General features: G+C 37.2%; 1 protein-coding gene across 3 annotated transcripts in view; it reads left to right on the top strand.

The window, feature by feature from the left end:
* ADAMTS20 (ADAM metallopeptidase with thrombospondin type 1 motif 20) overlaps positions 1-16,091 on the top strand; it is a 155,727-nt gene that overhangs the window by 23,116 nt on the left and 116,520 nt on the right. For all 3 annotated transcript variants that reach the window (XR_013994018.1, XR_013994019.1, XM_081059853.1), the window contains exon 3: positions 2,306-2,468. Coding sequence is in view for 1 of the 3 variants with exons in the window: in XM_081059853.1 (XP_080915979.1) it covers positions 2,306-2,468 (163 nt within the window). In the remaining 2 variants the exon portion in view is untranslated. The remainder of the gene's footprint in view (positions 1-2,305; positions 2,469-16,091) is intronic.

Here is a 16,091-nt window from a genome sequence, read left to right as displayed (position 1 = left end):
ACATGATGCTGTCTTTGGGCTGTGATTTAGTTTATCTTGTGAAGGAAGCATCCATCTATTTGTATTTCATTGATATTTTAAAAATCAAGATGTTGAATGTTTGTCAAAATCCAATCGATTTTTTCTTTGTATAAGTGATTGCAATGAATCATATCAATTCATTATATATAATGAGTACAATTATATAATAGTTTCCCAATATTGAACTATGCTTATGTTCTTATGATAAACTCTATCTCATCATGTATTATTCTTTTCATGTGTTGCTGAATTTTATTTGCTAATACAACTTAGGGCTTTTATCTTGATATTCTTATATGAGCTTGCCCTGTATATTTTTTGTTTTGTTTTGGTGCCGTGTTTATGATGTTTTGTTGTAAGTTCACACGAGCTTCATAAAAATAAGTTGAATGTCTTATTTTTTACATCTTTGGGAACAGTTTAAATAACAGTGGAATTACCTGCTCTGTCAAGGCTTGGTGGAATTTCTTTGTGAAATCATCAAGGCCAGGAGGTTTTGTGATGTAACTCTGATACCTTTTTCTGTTGTTCAGTAGAAAAGGGATCTGTTTAGATTTTTAACATTTCTGGAGTTAGGTTAGTAAATTATATTTTCCCAGAAAATTATCATACATTCTTTCTCTCACTATCTGTTTTTCTGCTTTCCTCAGGTATTGACATCTTGCAAAACCTTTCTGTTCTAACTGTCCTACCGTCACTGTCACCATAATTCAAGTATTCTTACCTCTCTTTTGTGTTATCGCCTCTGTCTTATAACTGCTAGTATTTTTTTTTGGTTACCATCCATAACACACAATGTTACTAGATTAAATTTCATACCTTACAGTCTTCCTCATTATCCAACATCTGGTATGTGGCCGGCATGAGAAGCATGTAGAGAAGAGTACAGGCAAAGCTCTACTCTCATGGAGCTTATATTTTAGTCGATTGTATCAGACAAGTAACATAACAAGTAACATAAATAAAAATACATCAAGTAATGATAACTGCTAAGAAGGAAAATGAAACTGGATAAAAGAGAGATAGGAGACTGGGTGCCATTTTCCTAATGGTGAGTAGAGATGTCAAACAAACGATTGTGAGCCATCAGGGAGAAGTGCTCGAAGCAGAAAGTTTAGTTAAGTAGGAAGGTCCTAAAGTGAGAGTGCACTTGTCATGTTTGAGGAATAGCAAAGAAACCAGGAGGGAAGCTCTAGGAGCTCTAGAATGAGCCACGGTGCAAGTAGGAGAAGATGAAGTCAGAACTACTGGTAGTCTGTGTGCTCGGAGGGACGGGTGGGGCAAAGGGGTGGGCAAATCACACAGGACATTGTTGTAAGAACTTGGATTTTACTGAGTGACATGAAAAGTCATTAGAGTTTTTGTTTTTGTGTTTGAGAGTGACAGGATCTAGACTTAAGAAAAATTCCTGTGACTGTTCTGTAGAGACTAGACTCTGAAGGGCCATTGATTTAGTTAAGGAAGGAGATAATGTTAGGTTAGATCATGGATGTAGTTTTAAAGTTTGGGAGAAGTGGGTGGTTGTCAGTTGTACCTTAAAGGTTGAGGCATCAGGGTTTGAAGATAGATTGAATGTGAGATGTAAAAGAACCATCCTCAATTCCTCTCTAAGGATTTTTGTGCTGAGCAATCTGAATAATAATATTCAGGTTCTGAATATTCACTTACTGAATATTCATTTACTGAAATAGAGAGCATTGCAGAAACACCAGGTTTGGACCAGAAATCAAGAGTTTGGCTTTGGGCATGTTAAGATTATGAATGCTACTAGTTATCTAAGTGGAGATATTGAGTAGTAAGTTGGATATTGGATTCTAGAATTCAGAACACAGGTCTTTGTGAAAACTCCTCAGTGGCTTTCCATTGTTTACAAATTCTAAATTGTTAGCATCACATTTTAACATCTCTATTTTTCTGACCCCGACCTACCTTTTAAGTTTTGTCTCACACTACTACCTTACATAGACCAAGCCAAATAGGCTTTCTCATTTCTAGAATGTGCTTGACTTTTTGCCATTTTGATGCTGTTACGTATGCCATTCTTTACACGTGGAGTGCTTGTCATCCCAGCTCTACCCATTGGAGTACTATCCAGTGTTCATGACTTTATACACTAGAGAAAAAGGGAGCCATGGAAAGAGAACCCTGTGTTCAGTTGATGACATTCAGTGAACAGACTCCTGGATCTTGCTTCTGTTTGTTCATTTTAACCTATGGCATGGTGTGCTTTCTTTTAGTGATGAAAACAAAACTGTTAATTTTTATTATTTCTTTTAATTTTCAGATGGGAACATTTAAAGCACATGATGGTGAATATTTCTTAGAACCTCTAATGAAGGCTGATGGGAGTGAACATGAAGATAATCATAATAAGCCGCATCTTATATACAGACAGGAATTAAAGAGGAACTATTTTCTGCATTCTCATAAGCCTTGTGATGTTTCAGGTAAACTATGAAGTGAAAGAATTTGGGTTAACTCATGCTATTTAAATCTTTTAGTATACGTGCTACCGAAGCGAGCACTTACATCTTTTTATAGGTTAGAATTTGCAGATTTTCCTTAAATATTGAAGTATGATGTTTCAAGCACATTTTCTTGACCTATGAGAAAATCATCTAATGTCTGAATGCAATTTTGTGGTTGTAGACTAAACTTAAATCCAAAAACAGTATTCGGTATATGGGATTTGTAGAATAACGTTAAAAAGGTTTTACCTCACTAGTATGATTTAATTTTTCTTAGCAGAATTGTAGATAATTGAAAAAACTGAATTTAAGTAGCAATAAATAACATGGTCAATTTTGCATGCTTTTTTATCTTATATAAAGGAAGCGTTGTATATAGTTTTCTGTGCTTACCCGTTTTGCTCTGTCTAGTAACTGAGGTTCAGCTATGTTGACCCACGTAGCCGCAATTCACTCATTTTCATTGCTGTCCAGTATTTGTGTATCACAGATCTTATGTCCATTTTCCTGTTGATGAACTTTTGGGTTGTTTTCAGTTTTTCATAATTATGAATAACACTTCTGAATATATCCTCCTCTCCTCCATTTGAGAGTTTCTCTAGAGTATACACATAGATACTAGATAATTCCACTATGTTTTGCAAAGTGGTTTTTATCAATGTATTCTTCAGCAATATAGGAGAGAGGTATGTTTTCATCATTTTTCCTGTAAAATTCAGACTACTGAAGATTTGTAATGGATTACAATCTAAGAATCATCCATTTCTTTAAAGTATAAATCTGTTGCTAGTAAAGTGCTTGTGCATTGCATAGAAGTCGTATTAAGAGCTGTGTCCATGTATGTACATGAATCTTCACCATATCATTGTATGTCATTCTGTGAAGTATGGAGAAAGGCACCTGCAGTTATCATCAAAGTACAAAATCTAGACAAAAGAGTGGGATTAGAAAGGATTTATTGGAGATTGTAGGTGTCCAGAAGCTATAGTTCCAAGCACTGAGATGCCATCTGTTTTGGGATATAATGATATGTAGGCCTTTGAAGGTTTTCCCTGGGAGTGCACTTCTTAACCTTTGCTATTATAAGAGTGCCATTTTGCAGTGGTTCTCACTGTGTCTAAGGCCGTGTTTTAAATCTATTGACATAATAGATGCCTTTCTTATGCTTTTAATATGAGCATAAGGGTTTCATTTTTATGGCTTCAAAGAAAACACAAATGGGTCCAGCTTCACAATAGACTTCTACAGAAGGCAGCTTATGCTTGTTCTGATCTACCATTCAGGAGCAGCTTGTTTAATGAATTGTTTAGCTTAAGAAGAAAACCACCAAGTAGACACTCTGAATGCATAAATGTTTCACATAATGATATGCAGGGGTTTGCATTCACAATCAGTGTTCATTATCAGAAAGAAAATCGTTCATGAAAAGCCAGGCCCTTTTGTTTAAACAAAATTGTATGCTAAAGATTTGTTATAAAAACTACAAATAAAAAGCAAATAGCAAGCTATAGTTTTCTTTTAATCACAATGTATTTTTCCACAATACTTATCTACTAAAATGTTAAAGGTAGTATCATTCTTTTTAATTCCTGAATTACCTCCAGTTTTAGGTACCATTAACATACATATTTTTAATCACTAAAAAAAGCAATCAATTAATGGCCTAAGTAATTAGCTGCTGCTCATTATTTTGGTCATAAAAATGGAGTTTTGAATGTATTTATTAACAGTAAAATGTTATCAACGGCTTTTTTTCTGTCCTAATTCCTATGTCAGAAATAACTTACAGGATCTTACATATTCTAAAGGTGAACCTTTATTCAGGAGAATTTGTCAAACAGGTGGGCCTAGAGATTTAGCACATGAACCAAAAGGGTTAAGTGGAAAAGGGAAAGTCATTTTTTTAAAAAAAATATTTCTACTGACAGTTTTAATTTATTATGACCCTAAAATGTTGCAATTCGTTGTGGCTTCAGCCTTGATGAATTAGATTCCATTTTTTTTCAACATCAGACTTCACCCTGGGCCTTGAGGCCATACAAATTATTATATTTGGTAGCCAAGCCAAACCGTTGTGGATGCCAGGCTCCCAGCTAGACATCGGACACATTCTAAGTAATATCCAGTGGAAATGGCAAAACATGCACACACAAAAAACGTACACAATGAACAAACAGCCCACACATACTAACCAAAATAAAACCAAGAGGAGGGAAGCCCTGAGAGGACTGACAGGAATGAAACAATTCTCTGGATTCTGTTTAATAGTTCTGCTCTTGCTTATCCTCCAAGAGCAGATCAGAACTGGGCTGAGTTCCTCAGGGGACCTGGTCTGTCTTGCTCCCTTTCCTCCACTGCCACTCTGTCCCTCTCATCTCGGTGTCCTGGGGTAGGAGTGTAGAACATTTGTAGAGCAATGCAACAGAGGACTTGATGTGAGTGAAAATGAAATGTCTTTCATTGGGTTTTAGATGATGTTGGGCAGCTTTAGAATTTCTGTGTTTTTCATAATTTTTTTAAAAACTGTTTCATTCTTATAGTCTGGGTCCCTAATATGTGTAATGTAAAGTACTGTATGAGGTAAGACTTGAGTCTTTCTGTTCATTCAGGTTCTCAAAGCCCAGTGGGTGTAAAAGAACACAAAAACAGAAATTTTATAAAACTGAGCCAAGGCTGCCTGCACTGTATTAGGAGCAATATGGTATGCAGCTCAAGGGGTTGAAAAACAGACTGCCCTGGGTTTTACCAGGGAGGTGATAGTTAAACCATTTACTCTCCATTGCAAAGGATTTGTTGGCATTTTCTAAGGAAAAAAAAAAAAAAGAGGGGGAAGGGCTTGTATTAAAAATGTGCCCAGGATTTGTTTTGGTCAAATATGGTAAGGTGACAGACATGGAGATAACTGCCTTGGAAAGAAGAATTGATTACTTAATCAGTTCCCTAGAGAAGGGGACATGCCACTGCACACCAGCCCACATAGGGAAGAATCTGAGGTGGTTAGGAGACAGGAGTGAGGGGAGAGCATAGGTAAAAAGACTTTGTTACCACAGTGGTGGGAAGTTGTTAGGTGGGGATGTCCCCTCTTGGGCAGGAAGTAAAACCCAAGTATTGGTGTTTTGTAGTTGAAGTGGCTGTAACATGATTTTAATGTGCCTGTGAAAGCCAGGCTGTGGGGGGAGACGTAAACAAGTTTGGCTGTTAATTTGGGCCTGTGATTACTGGATGCCAAATCATCAATTGCAAAATCGATAAAAGTAGGCTAGAACAAGGTAGAACAGGTAGATGAGAGGGAATAGTGTTTGTGTCTTCCAAGTCCTGATGTGGGTGGAGAAGGCTGTGGAAAGCAGGGGAAGAGGAGGCTGTGAAGGCAGCTTCCTGTCTACCTTGATTAAAATACAGGCAGATCTGAAAGGACTTGAAGGGTTCTGCAGGCTATCGCATATGCCTTGTGGAAACAGAAGTTTTAAAGCAGAGACATCATATGATCTCTTACTGTTACATTACTCAGCTGTCAGCTTTATTTTTCAAAGATCGTTTTGGATTTGAATGAGAAGAGACTGAAGGCCAGGGAGACTGAATCAAAGGAAGCAGCTATTTTGTCAACAGAGGATTTAAATGTCAAACAAGTAAGGTGCACATAAAGAAGTAAAGTGAAGATAATTTCCTTAAAGCTTTTCCTTTAACTTTGACATGCATGGTACAGGTATTTTGTGTGTGTGGGTAAAGATTTTTTTTTGTGTGTGGGGTAATCCATTTTGATAACATTTCTGTGAATGCACGAGAACTACCTGTTTAGTAAAATGGTATTTAGATACAAATTGTTTTCTTTTCTTTAAATATGATGATTTAATCAGCATTTGTTTTTGGCAAATCCAGTTGTCTTTAGTGTCAGCAGAGGCCACAGTTCACTTAGGAAGCTGGGAGTGAGGGAAGAGTTCTACTTCTGGCTCTGCTGCTAACTGATTTTGAGACCTTAACCTCTCTGTGTCTTAACCTAGAGTAGGTAGTAAATACTTAATGAATTTAATATTTCCTATATAAATGTCAACTTTAGGGGTTTCTAACTGCAATACCTCACAGCTACAGGGACCAAGAAGTTACCAGAAGTGAGTGAAGTGAGGTATCATTAGGATATTGAGGTATCCACAGGGCAATGGAATGTGAGGATATACTTCTTGCATAAGGTGCATTGGGAATGTGAGATCAGTATTAGATCTTTTGTATTTTATAGAGAAGTTGAAAATGTGGGAACAAAAGTTCAAAACATAAAAGCTGAAATTTGACTCATTAGTCACCAATTTGCGGTCTCTCACTAAATGATTTCTAGGTCCTTATCGCTTAAAACATTTTATAAATTTGTGGACAAAGAATGAGGTGCCATCAATTAATTTAGAGACAGAAGATTATAAATATGGCCATGGCTGTGCCCAATATTCTTAACTAATAACTTGTTAATGGTGTTTTCAAGAGGTAGCTCAAGCTTCTAAATACGTATAGAAATGTCTCTAGAGATCTCACCCTTCTACCCATCCTTTACTAAAATTACTGTCTCAAAAGATCACTTATGACCCACTTGCCAAAAGCAATCTCTGTCTCAGTGTTACTTCATTTTGGGGGAACATTTCTCACCATTGACCAACTCCACCTAATTGAATTTTCATCTTCCTTTGGCTTCTCTGACATACTTTGCTGCTTTTCTTTCTTTTCTTTTCTTACCATGTCTCCATTTTCTCTTCCTGGTTATTGTTATTGCTATCCTATCTTGTAAGTATTTTTTAAAAGTGTTTTTCTTGGCCACCATTTTACACCTTTTTTTTTTTTATAGCTTATGTGATTTATTTTTTCTACTTTCCTAATTTTAACTACTAATTTAAATGACACATAATTTTAAAAATAGTTTAACTTCACCTTATTTTAAGATGACATCTCAGGTCTATGACTGTTTGATGCTCATGTTTTCTTGGATGTCCCAGGGGCAACCTAGTTTCAGCACACCTACTCTACAGCCATTTTCTCCCTCCCTCCCCCTCTTCATCCGTTCTACCCATCCCACCCAGAAGTCTTTTTATTTTGGTGTCCAAATTTGTCTAATTCAAGCAAATGCTGTATTGGAAATTTAAGAAATACTATTTTTTGAAAAAAATTCCTACTCTATTAAGTAGAGACGATTGCTTTAAATTTGAATAACAAATTTACCTCAACTACTGAAGGTCTCCCCTTTTGCTTTATTTGTTAATCAGTATTTTGAAGAGCATAAAAGCAGTTTTTCTTAAGTAGCTACTTTTCAGTCTTATTGTATTAGTAATGTTCTTGTTAAATTTTGTCCCAAACCAAAGAAAAATACTAAACTGTGAAATTTGACCTGTTAGATTTTGAGATTGTAAATCATATGGTATTGGAACTACCTCATATATACAAATATTGTGAAAAGCTCTGTACTTTTCAAAACACTCTTCATAGTCATATCTCACTGATTGTTAGAATAAGTCTGTGAATCAGTCACCATCAATTTAACAAATATTTTCTGTGAGGGGAAGAAATCTAGTGGTGTTGTGACAGTTGTTTGTTCCATGCAGACAGGGTTATCTTATTAGCCGACCTGTTTTTACCAGATGTGCTCTCTTTGCTGTAATAGTGAAATGTAAATGTATTTAATAATGCATTACAATGAGAAAAACCAATCTTCCATATGTGATACTTGCTTTGTGTTGTCATTTCGTCTGTTGGCAATGTCCCAGAGCTTTGAAGTCTTATTTGTGAAGTTTTATTATCTAGTTTTATTTATGAGGTTGATGATTCCCACATTGAATGAATTACGTGAAATGGGTAAATGAAGAAGGGAGCCAAAATGCCAGGAACCAGAGGGTATGTTTATCCAATCAGGTATATTTTGAAAAGATATAAAATGGAAGGTAACTTTTTAAAATGCCTTACATTTTAGGTGTGGTAACAATATTTCTTCTAGGTACGAGTACCTGTCTACTCTAAAGAATTAAGTTTTTAAAAATCTTCTTTATACTAGGATTATGTATTTCACACTACGTCAAAACTGGAGAATGCTTTGCAAGTAGAAATGGTTCATTTTTTTCAAGTTTTGAAGGCAAGGATTTTTGTTTATTTCCTTTGTGCTAGCTTGGAAATAAACAGGAGAGAATTATAAATCTTGAGGTATAATAGAATCTACACTATATTTATAACCCATAATTGAAGTATAAGCTACAGTGTGTCTTGAATATAGTGGTGTTAAACCACTTTCAGATTTGTTCCAATTTGATTGTCTCTCACTGTTTGTAAAATTAGCTTCTCGTTTGTTGCTGGAAATTCTAATGAGTTCTTTCTTCTTTTTTTTCTTTTTCACTGTCCATGTCAACTTGTTCTGGTTCTAGTGTTCATCAAGTCTACTGTTGAGGAAGGATTGAGACTATTATCCCTTCTTTGAATTATACCGTGCATCTGTTTTTCTGTTCTACCACCTTAAAGAATTTTTCTGTCTTTGCTTGATATTGGCCCACTTCCTGTTTTGAAATTCTTATGTAGGGTATTTAGTCACTTTGCGACTTGGTAAAGTTCCTATGATTTTTACTAGACAGCAATGTAAACCTCCACTGCTGGAATTCAATAATCTCCATTTACCCTTTCTTATAAAAGGACTTTCCCTTCAGTGATCTGTCACCTTGTATTTCCTTTGACTTGTTTCATATTCTTAAGTCACTTATCTTTTAAGAAATTTCTCCTTACTCTTTTCCTTCCACAGTGAGATATGTCTCCTCAAATTAAAAATAAAAATTCCTTTGCTCTAAATGAGTGTATTTAGATTCTTAAGGTGTTCTTCGCTTATACAGATAAAAATGTGGAATCATGAGTTTTTAGTTGTTTTACTAATTTTACCTTACTACTGACTCTTGCTCTACTGAAGATTGCTATTCTTTTGTTTTATAGTTAGCATCTTATTCCTTCTCCTGTGGTTAATGTACCTGCTCATAATTTTATCAAATTAAGAGTGTGAGCTGCAGAATCACTGGCCATAGACTATCTCACAGTTTGGGGGCAGTACTGTTTATTCTGTACATAGTCTACACTCTTGCATTGTTTTTAAATTTGTTATATGCCTCTGCTATCCTACCTATTAGTTTTAAGACTTTGTGTTTGCTCCTTAAAGTAACTGGTTACGTTTTGTTTCATTTTTCACATCCTTTACAGCAACTAATACTATGGTATGGATACACTGCTGTATAAGTAGTTAAATTATTAGTGCCAAAATAACTTTCCTGCTCACAGGCATGTGTGTAAGACGAGGTTCATTGAGAAGATGATTTGGGGCCTCATTGGAAGATCTAGCTCAATGTGGGAGTCAGAGAAGGCTTACTTGAGAAAATAACTCATTACCTGAGATCCAAAAGATGAGTAGGAGTTAGGGAAAGGGAGAGGGTAAGAAGTATTCCAGATGAAAGCAATAGTATGTGCAAACACCTGGAGATGGGACAGTGCTTGAACTACTGAGGGTACTAAAAGTACTTAAGAAAAAGTGTGGGATGCCAGGAGGTGGCAACGTGATGTGATGCTGGAAAGATAAGCAGGAGCAAACTAATGAAGGTCTCTGCTAAGCCCTGTGAAAAAGGATTTGGGCTTTAACTTGATGCCAATCCAGTAGGTACTGGAGTCATCTCCCCCAATAGTTCAAAGTAAGGTCCTGGAATAGGGTCTGATGACTGTTTTGTTTGGCCTGAGCTAATTGCTCTTTTTGGAGGCAGAGCTGTAATCAGCCAGACCCACCCTACTTATGGGGTCAGGTCAATGCAACCAGACCTATAACAATGGATGAGGATAGGTACCCACAGAGAAATTGGGGACTGCTGTGAGAAGTTAGACAAATGGAGGCTGGATAGAGAAAATGAGAACACAAACAAAGGGTGGACAGTTGTGATGTTGGTGTTGAAAAAGTGTGTCGGAGATGCCAGCAACTGAGAAGTACAGAGAAGGGGATGATTTCGACATTAATAGGTTAACAGCTAAATTTTGTGTTGAGAAAGAGAGGTTGCTGTTGTTGTTTTTAATTTAGTGGTGGGGAGGGTGCAAATAGAAAGGCCAAGGTAATAATATGTTGTAACTTTTAAGATCTGATGTACAACAAGAAAATGGAAGAAATATCTGAATAATCTCTCCAGTCTATACACTACTAGCTCTGGAGGAATCAGTTCAAAGCATTCAACTGGGCAGAGAAAATTTATGGTATAGGGTCAATACATCAAAAGCCTATTTTTTTTCTGTTTCCCACCTCAGGGTTGGCCAGGAGAAGAAAGGAGAAGGAAAACAAGAGTGCATTGGTGTAAGACTTGTGTACGGGTTATCCCTGCTTTACATTCTGGGGCAGGGTTGGGCATTGAATAAGAGAAGAATAAAGCTGACTGCTAAGACTCTTGTTCCACATTAATAACTCTGGAGGATGTGAGGCCTCAACCTTGCCCTAACATGGATTTGTTTCTCTGTTTGTTCATTCATTTATAAAATATTTGAGTACCTCTTTCACTGGAGTTACAAAGGTGCTAGGCCTGCTTAACATGTCCCATGACCAGCCTGTACAAGTACAAGTGCGGTGAGGGAGGGAGAGAGGGTAGCAGGAGATGAAGTCAGAGTGGTAGTGGGAGGATAGGTCATGTAGTTATGGATAAATCCAGGTGTGGGGCCCAAAGATTAAACAAATTGGAAAGGTGTAAGAAACATAATAGAAAAATTATGAATACAATTTTTTTTTGTCTGGTATAAGTGTTGCTACCTTAGCTTTTTGTCTGTTTGTTTTATCTTTCTCCCATCCCTTTACTTTCTGTGTGTATTTCAATCTGATGTTAGTCTTGTGTAGGCAGCATATGTAAAGGTTTTGTTTTCTTATCTATTCAGCTCTCTTATGTCATTTGATTGGAGCATTGAATTCATTTACACTGAAAGTAATTGTTGATAGATATGTAGCTACTGTGTTTCCCCAAAAATAAGACCTAGCCAGACTATCAACTCTAATGCATCTTTTGGAGCAAAAATTAATGTAAGACCCGGTCTTATTTTAATATAGCATAAGACTGAGTATAATATAATATAGCATAAGACTGAGTATAATATAATACCAGGTCTTATATAAGACCGGCTCTTATATTAATTTTTGCTCCAAGAGACACATTAGAGCTGATGGGCTGGCTAGGTCTTATTTTCAAGGAAACACAGTACTGACATTTTATTATTCATAATTTTGATTTTTTTTTTCCATCTTAAAGAAGTCCCTCTAATATTTCTTGTAATACTGGTTGGTGGTGATGAACTCCTTAAGCTTTTTCTTGTTTGGGAGGCTCTTTATCTGTCCTTCAATTTTAAACAATAGCTTTGCTGGGTAGAGTACTCTTGGTTGTAGGTCCTGCTTTTCGTCACATTGAATATTTCATGCCAATCCCTTCTGCTTTGAAAAATTTCAGTTGAGAAATCAGCTGACGATCTTATGGGAGCTCCCTTGTAAGTCACTAGTTGCCTTTCTCTTGCTGCTTTTAGGATTCTCTCTTTGTCTTTAACCTTTGCCATTTTAATTATAATGTGTCTTGATGTGGGCCTCTTTGGGTTCATTCTGTTTGGGACTCTGTGCTTCCTGGACTTGTGTGTCTATTTCCTTTGCCAGGTTAGGAATGTTTTCAGTCATTATTTCTCAAATAGGTTCTTAATCCCTTGCCTTCTCTATTTCCTTCTGGTACTCCTATCTATCGTGGGAATGTTGTTATGCTTGATGTTGTCCCAGGGGGTCTCAAACTATCCTAATTTTTTAAATTTTTTTCTTTTTGTTGTTCCAATTGGGTGTTTTCTGCTACCTTGTCTTCCAAATCACTGATTCAGTCCTCTGCTTCATCTAGTCTGCTGTGATTCTTTCTAGTGCATTCTTCATTTTGGTTATTGTATTCTTCACTTCTGACTGTTTCTTTTTTATTGTTTTTATGTCCTTTTTTATGCTTTCTATCTCTTTGTTGAAGTTGTCACTAAGTTCCTTGAGCACTCTTAAGCCGTTTTGAACTCTGTATCTGGTAGGTTGCTTGTCTCCATTTTGTTTAGTTGTTTTTTTGGAATTTTCTCTTGTTCTTTCACTTGGGATGTATTTCTTTGTCACCTCATTTTGGCAGCCTCTCTGTGTTTGTTTCCGTGTATTAGGTAAGTCTGCTATGTCTCCCAGTCTTGGCCTGGTGGCCTTATGTAGTAGGAGTCCTGTAGGGCCCTGGTACAGTCTCCCTGGTCACCTGTTCTGGGTGCTCCAGGAGTGTCCCTTGTGAGGGTTGTGTGTGCCCTCCCATTATAGTCGAGGTTTGATTGCCATTGGCACATCAATGGGTGGGACTGACCCTCATGCTGATTGGCTGTGGGTTTGGCCACATCTGCAGTTTACTGGCTGCTGTATGGGGGGCTTAACCCACTGAGTTAGATTCTTCCCAACAGGCTTTGATGCCTGTTGATATTACCCTTTATTTGTGCTGCTTGTGGGGGTATTTGGGTGGTGCTCTATTGTGGTCTGAAGCAAACCTCCAACTATGTTGGTTTTGGGGCCTCTTGGGAGGAGCTCCAGTGCAGGTCAGGTCACCCACTGTCTGTGATCAGCGGCAGAGTACTTGGTAGGAGGTACAAAGTGATCCACAATTGTTTGCTGGCTGTGCTAAACTTGGAAGCACGTGGGAAAGGCCACGCTAGGAACTGAGGATGTCTGCCACTAGTTCGGGTACTGGTGTACTTTCCTCAAAAAGTCAGGACACCCTTAGGCCTGCTGTCAGCTCTCTTAAGGTTTAGCCATTGATAAAGCCTTGTACAGTACACAAGTTGGGTAAGGCAGGGTCTCACGGAGTCATTAGAGTAGGAAGAGTTATGGTCACCAGGTTAATGCAGATTCTTGTTTGGCACCAGTAATGAGCCAGGAGCTACTCAGGAAAAGTCTCAGAGCACACAGAGGCCAGTTGCTGCCTGCCTGGGGCCAACAGACTCCAGTAGTTTTCCAAGAAAGGGTACAATATGGGTGGGGCTGGCTGCTCACTGAGAAAGTGCCTCTGGTGTTAGGGGATTTGGATGGGGTGAAGGTCCCAGGGACTCAGCAGGGTGGAGCAGTGGAGCTCACCAGACCAATCAGGTTCAGATTTGACTCTGTGGGGAAGAGCTCAACATAGGAAAGATGGTGCCCACCTGCCAGCTGCACTGGAAGAAGAAGACACACAGGGAAAATGCTGGCTGTTCTCCAGCCCTTGTATTGAAGGCACACATCTGAGTTGTCCCCCTTATGCTTCTGACTCCCCTAGTCACCATTCCTCTGCCAGAGCCCAGGGTGAGTAGCTGCCAGTGGTGTACAAGCCCTTTAAGAGGATATCTGGGTTTCCTGCAGCTTTCCATTCCCCCTAGATGGTCAGAATCCCCACTGTTTTCCAGGGCTCCTCTTCCCTGCACCAATACTCTGGGGTGGGGAGCCTGGTGTGGGGCTGTGGTCCTTCACTCCTCTGGGGGGAACCTCCATGACCCAGATATACCCTCTGATTCTCAACCACCACACAGAAGTTTGGGGCCAGCCCATTTCATGTTTCCACCTCTCCTACCAGTCTTCTTGTGCCTTATTTTTTATATCCTTCATTGTGAAATTTCTGTTCAGCTAGGCTTCAGATGGCTCTCCAGGTTTATTGTTGTATAATTTAGTTATAATTTCAATGTATTCATGGAAGGAAGCAGGCATAGCTTTTTTTCTTTTTTTTTTTTTTTTTAGCTTATATACAGCAACTTTCCTCATGTATTCTAATAGTTTATCTGTTAATATTTTGGTAGTTTGTGCATGAACAATAATGTAGACAGTTATTTTTTCCCTTCCAATCTTTCATTTATTTATTTATTGCACTGGCTAGGATTTCTCTTAATAAAACAATGTTGAATGGAAATGGCAATAATGAAAATCCTTGCCTCATCACCAATTTAGAAGGAAAGCTTTCAACCTTTTCTCATATATGCAATGTCTGTTGGTTTTCTTTATGTACCTTTTATATGATTAAAGAAGTTGCCATAAATTCCTAGTTGAAGAATTTTTATTATGACTGGATGTTGAATTTTATGAAAACATTTTTCCTCTGCATGTATCAAGGTGATCATTTATTTTTTTCCCTTTGTTCAGATAATTGATTCTCAAATGTCCAGTCTGCCTTGTGTTCTTACCAGACTAGTTTTGGTAATATTTTCTTTAGAATTTTTGCATCTATATTTGTAATTTTTCCCCTTGATTGCGTAGGAAAAGACAAAGGAAGAAGAGGGCCTATTGGAAGGGAACGATTAAAATGATGGACCATAGTATATGAGCTGTAAAAGAAAATCATTGTTTCTATTTTATACACTTAATATTCTTTTAGATTTACTTATCAAGTAAAGGAGAGAAGTGAAAAATCACTCAATGGATTTGTAGAGAGTAATAAATTAAAATTTTCAATCTTAAGTATTAGATCACTAATCAGCCACATAACTAATTTTACAATTTTTTTTCTTTGGGCCTAACAAATACAACTTAATTTCAAATGATTAGCAAAGTAAGTATTAATCTTTGGCTCCCTACTGCTTAGCCATGTGACGCTTTCCTCATGAAGAGGAAGCAAACATTTTAATTATTTGCAATTAGAATCTGATTCCGTATGGCAGCATTCAAAAGCAGCCTTATTTAAAAACATGGAGACATGAGACTGGGCTGTTCTCACAATGAGTACAAATGCAATGGGAAAACTGCACAAGGATGGTCCATGTTCTTGGCGGCTCAAAGCCTGTGTTCCAAACTTTATAAACATCATTACTGCTGGACAAAAGTAATTGAAGACAGAAATTATAGTTAATAACATAATAGGAGATGCTCATACTAATATTTCAAGAAGTTACCTAGTAGTAGTGTGGAAAAATAGTCTATACCAATATTTGAGTTGATAGAGCAAATAGGTTATAATACTTGTAAATCTCCACTTTGAACTAATTTGGCATTTTGGGGGAGGTATTTTAGAGTGCTTAGTACGTAAAATTACCTCAAGGCATTTTGGGGATGATTCCACATACAAGAGGCAGATTGTCAGATAACATGGGAACTCTTGTAGCTCAGGAGCAGCTCATGTAAAAGTTTGAAGAACAAAGGGAGTTATATGTTTATTAAGTCATAGTAAGTGGACATACTTTAGAAATGGATTGCTGTGAAGGCTTACCTGAAAATGGGAAGATAAGATTTATAAGGTAGAGTTCTGTACTACTGTCTATTTAAATAGCCTTATGCTCTATTCTAACTTCAGCAGCCACACACACACTTGCAAAATAAACTAACTAGACATCAGTGTTCACCATGAATTCTGAATAACTGAGTTTTCTTTAAAGAATGAAATGTTATGTTTTCTTTACATGTTGAGATGCTGGGATATAAATCTATCCCATAAGATTTTCAAACATATATTCTCAAAAAGTAGTAGAATAGGAGTCAGAGTATCACATTGTTATATGTATAATTGTCCATCCAAATACTTCTGACACTTGTGTTATTTAGTGAGGTTCTTAGTCTCATTTTGCTTAGAATTTCTGACAAGGTGTGGGAAAGCA

This window comes from Rhinolophus hipposideros (genome assembly GCF_964194185.1).
Source record: "Rhinolophus hipposideros genome assembly, chromosome: 9".
In the NCBI taxonomy this organism is placed as follows: domain Eukaryota; kingdom Metazoa; phylum Chordata; class Mammalia; order Chiroptera; family Rhinolophidae; genus Rhinolophus; species Rhinolophus hipposideros.
Note: the sequence above shows the minus strand (reverse complement) of the source record. Positions and strands in the feature narration are given on the sequence as shown.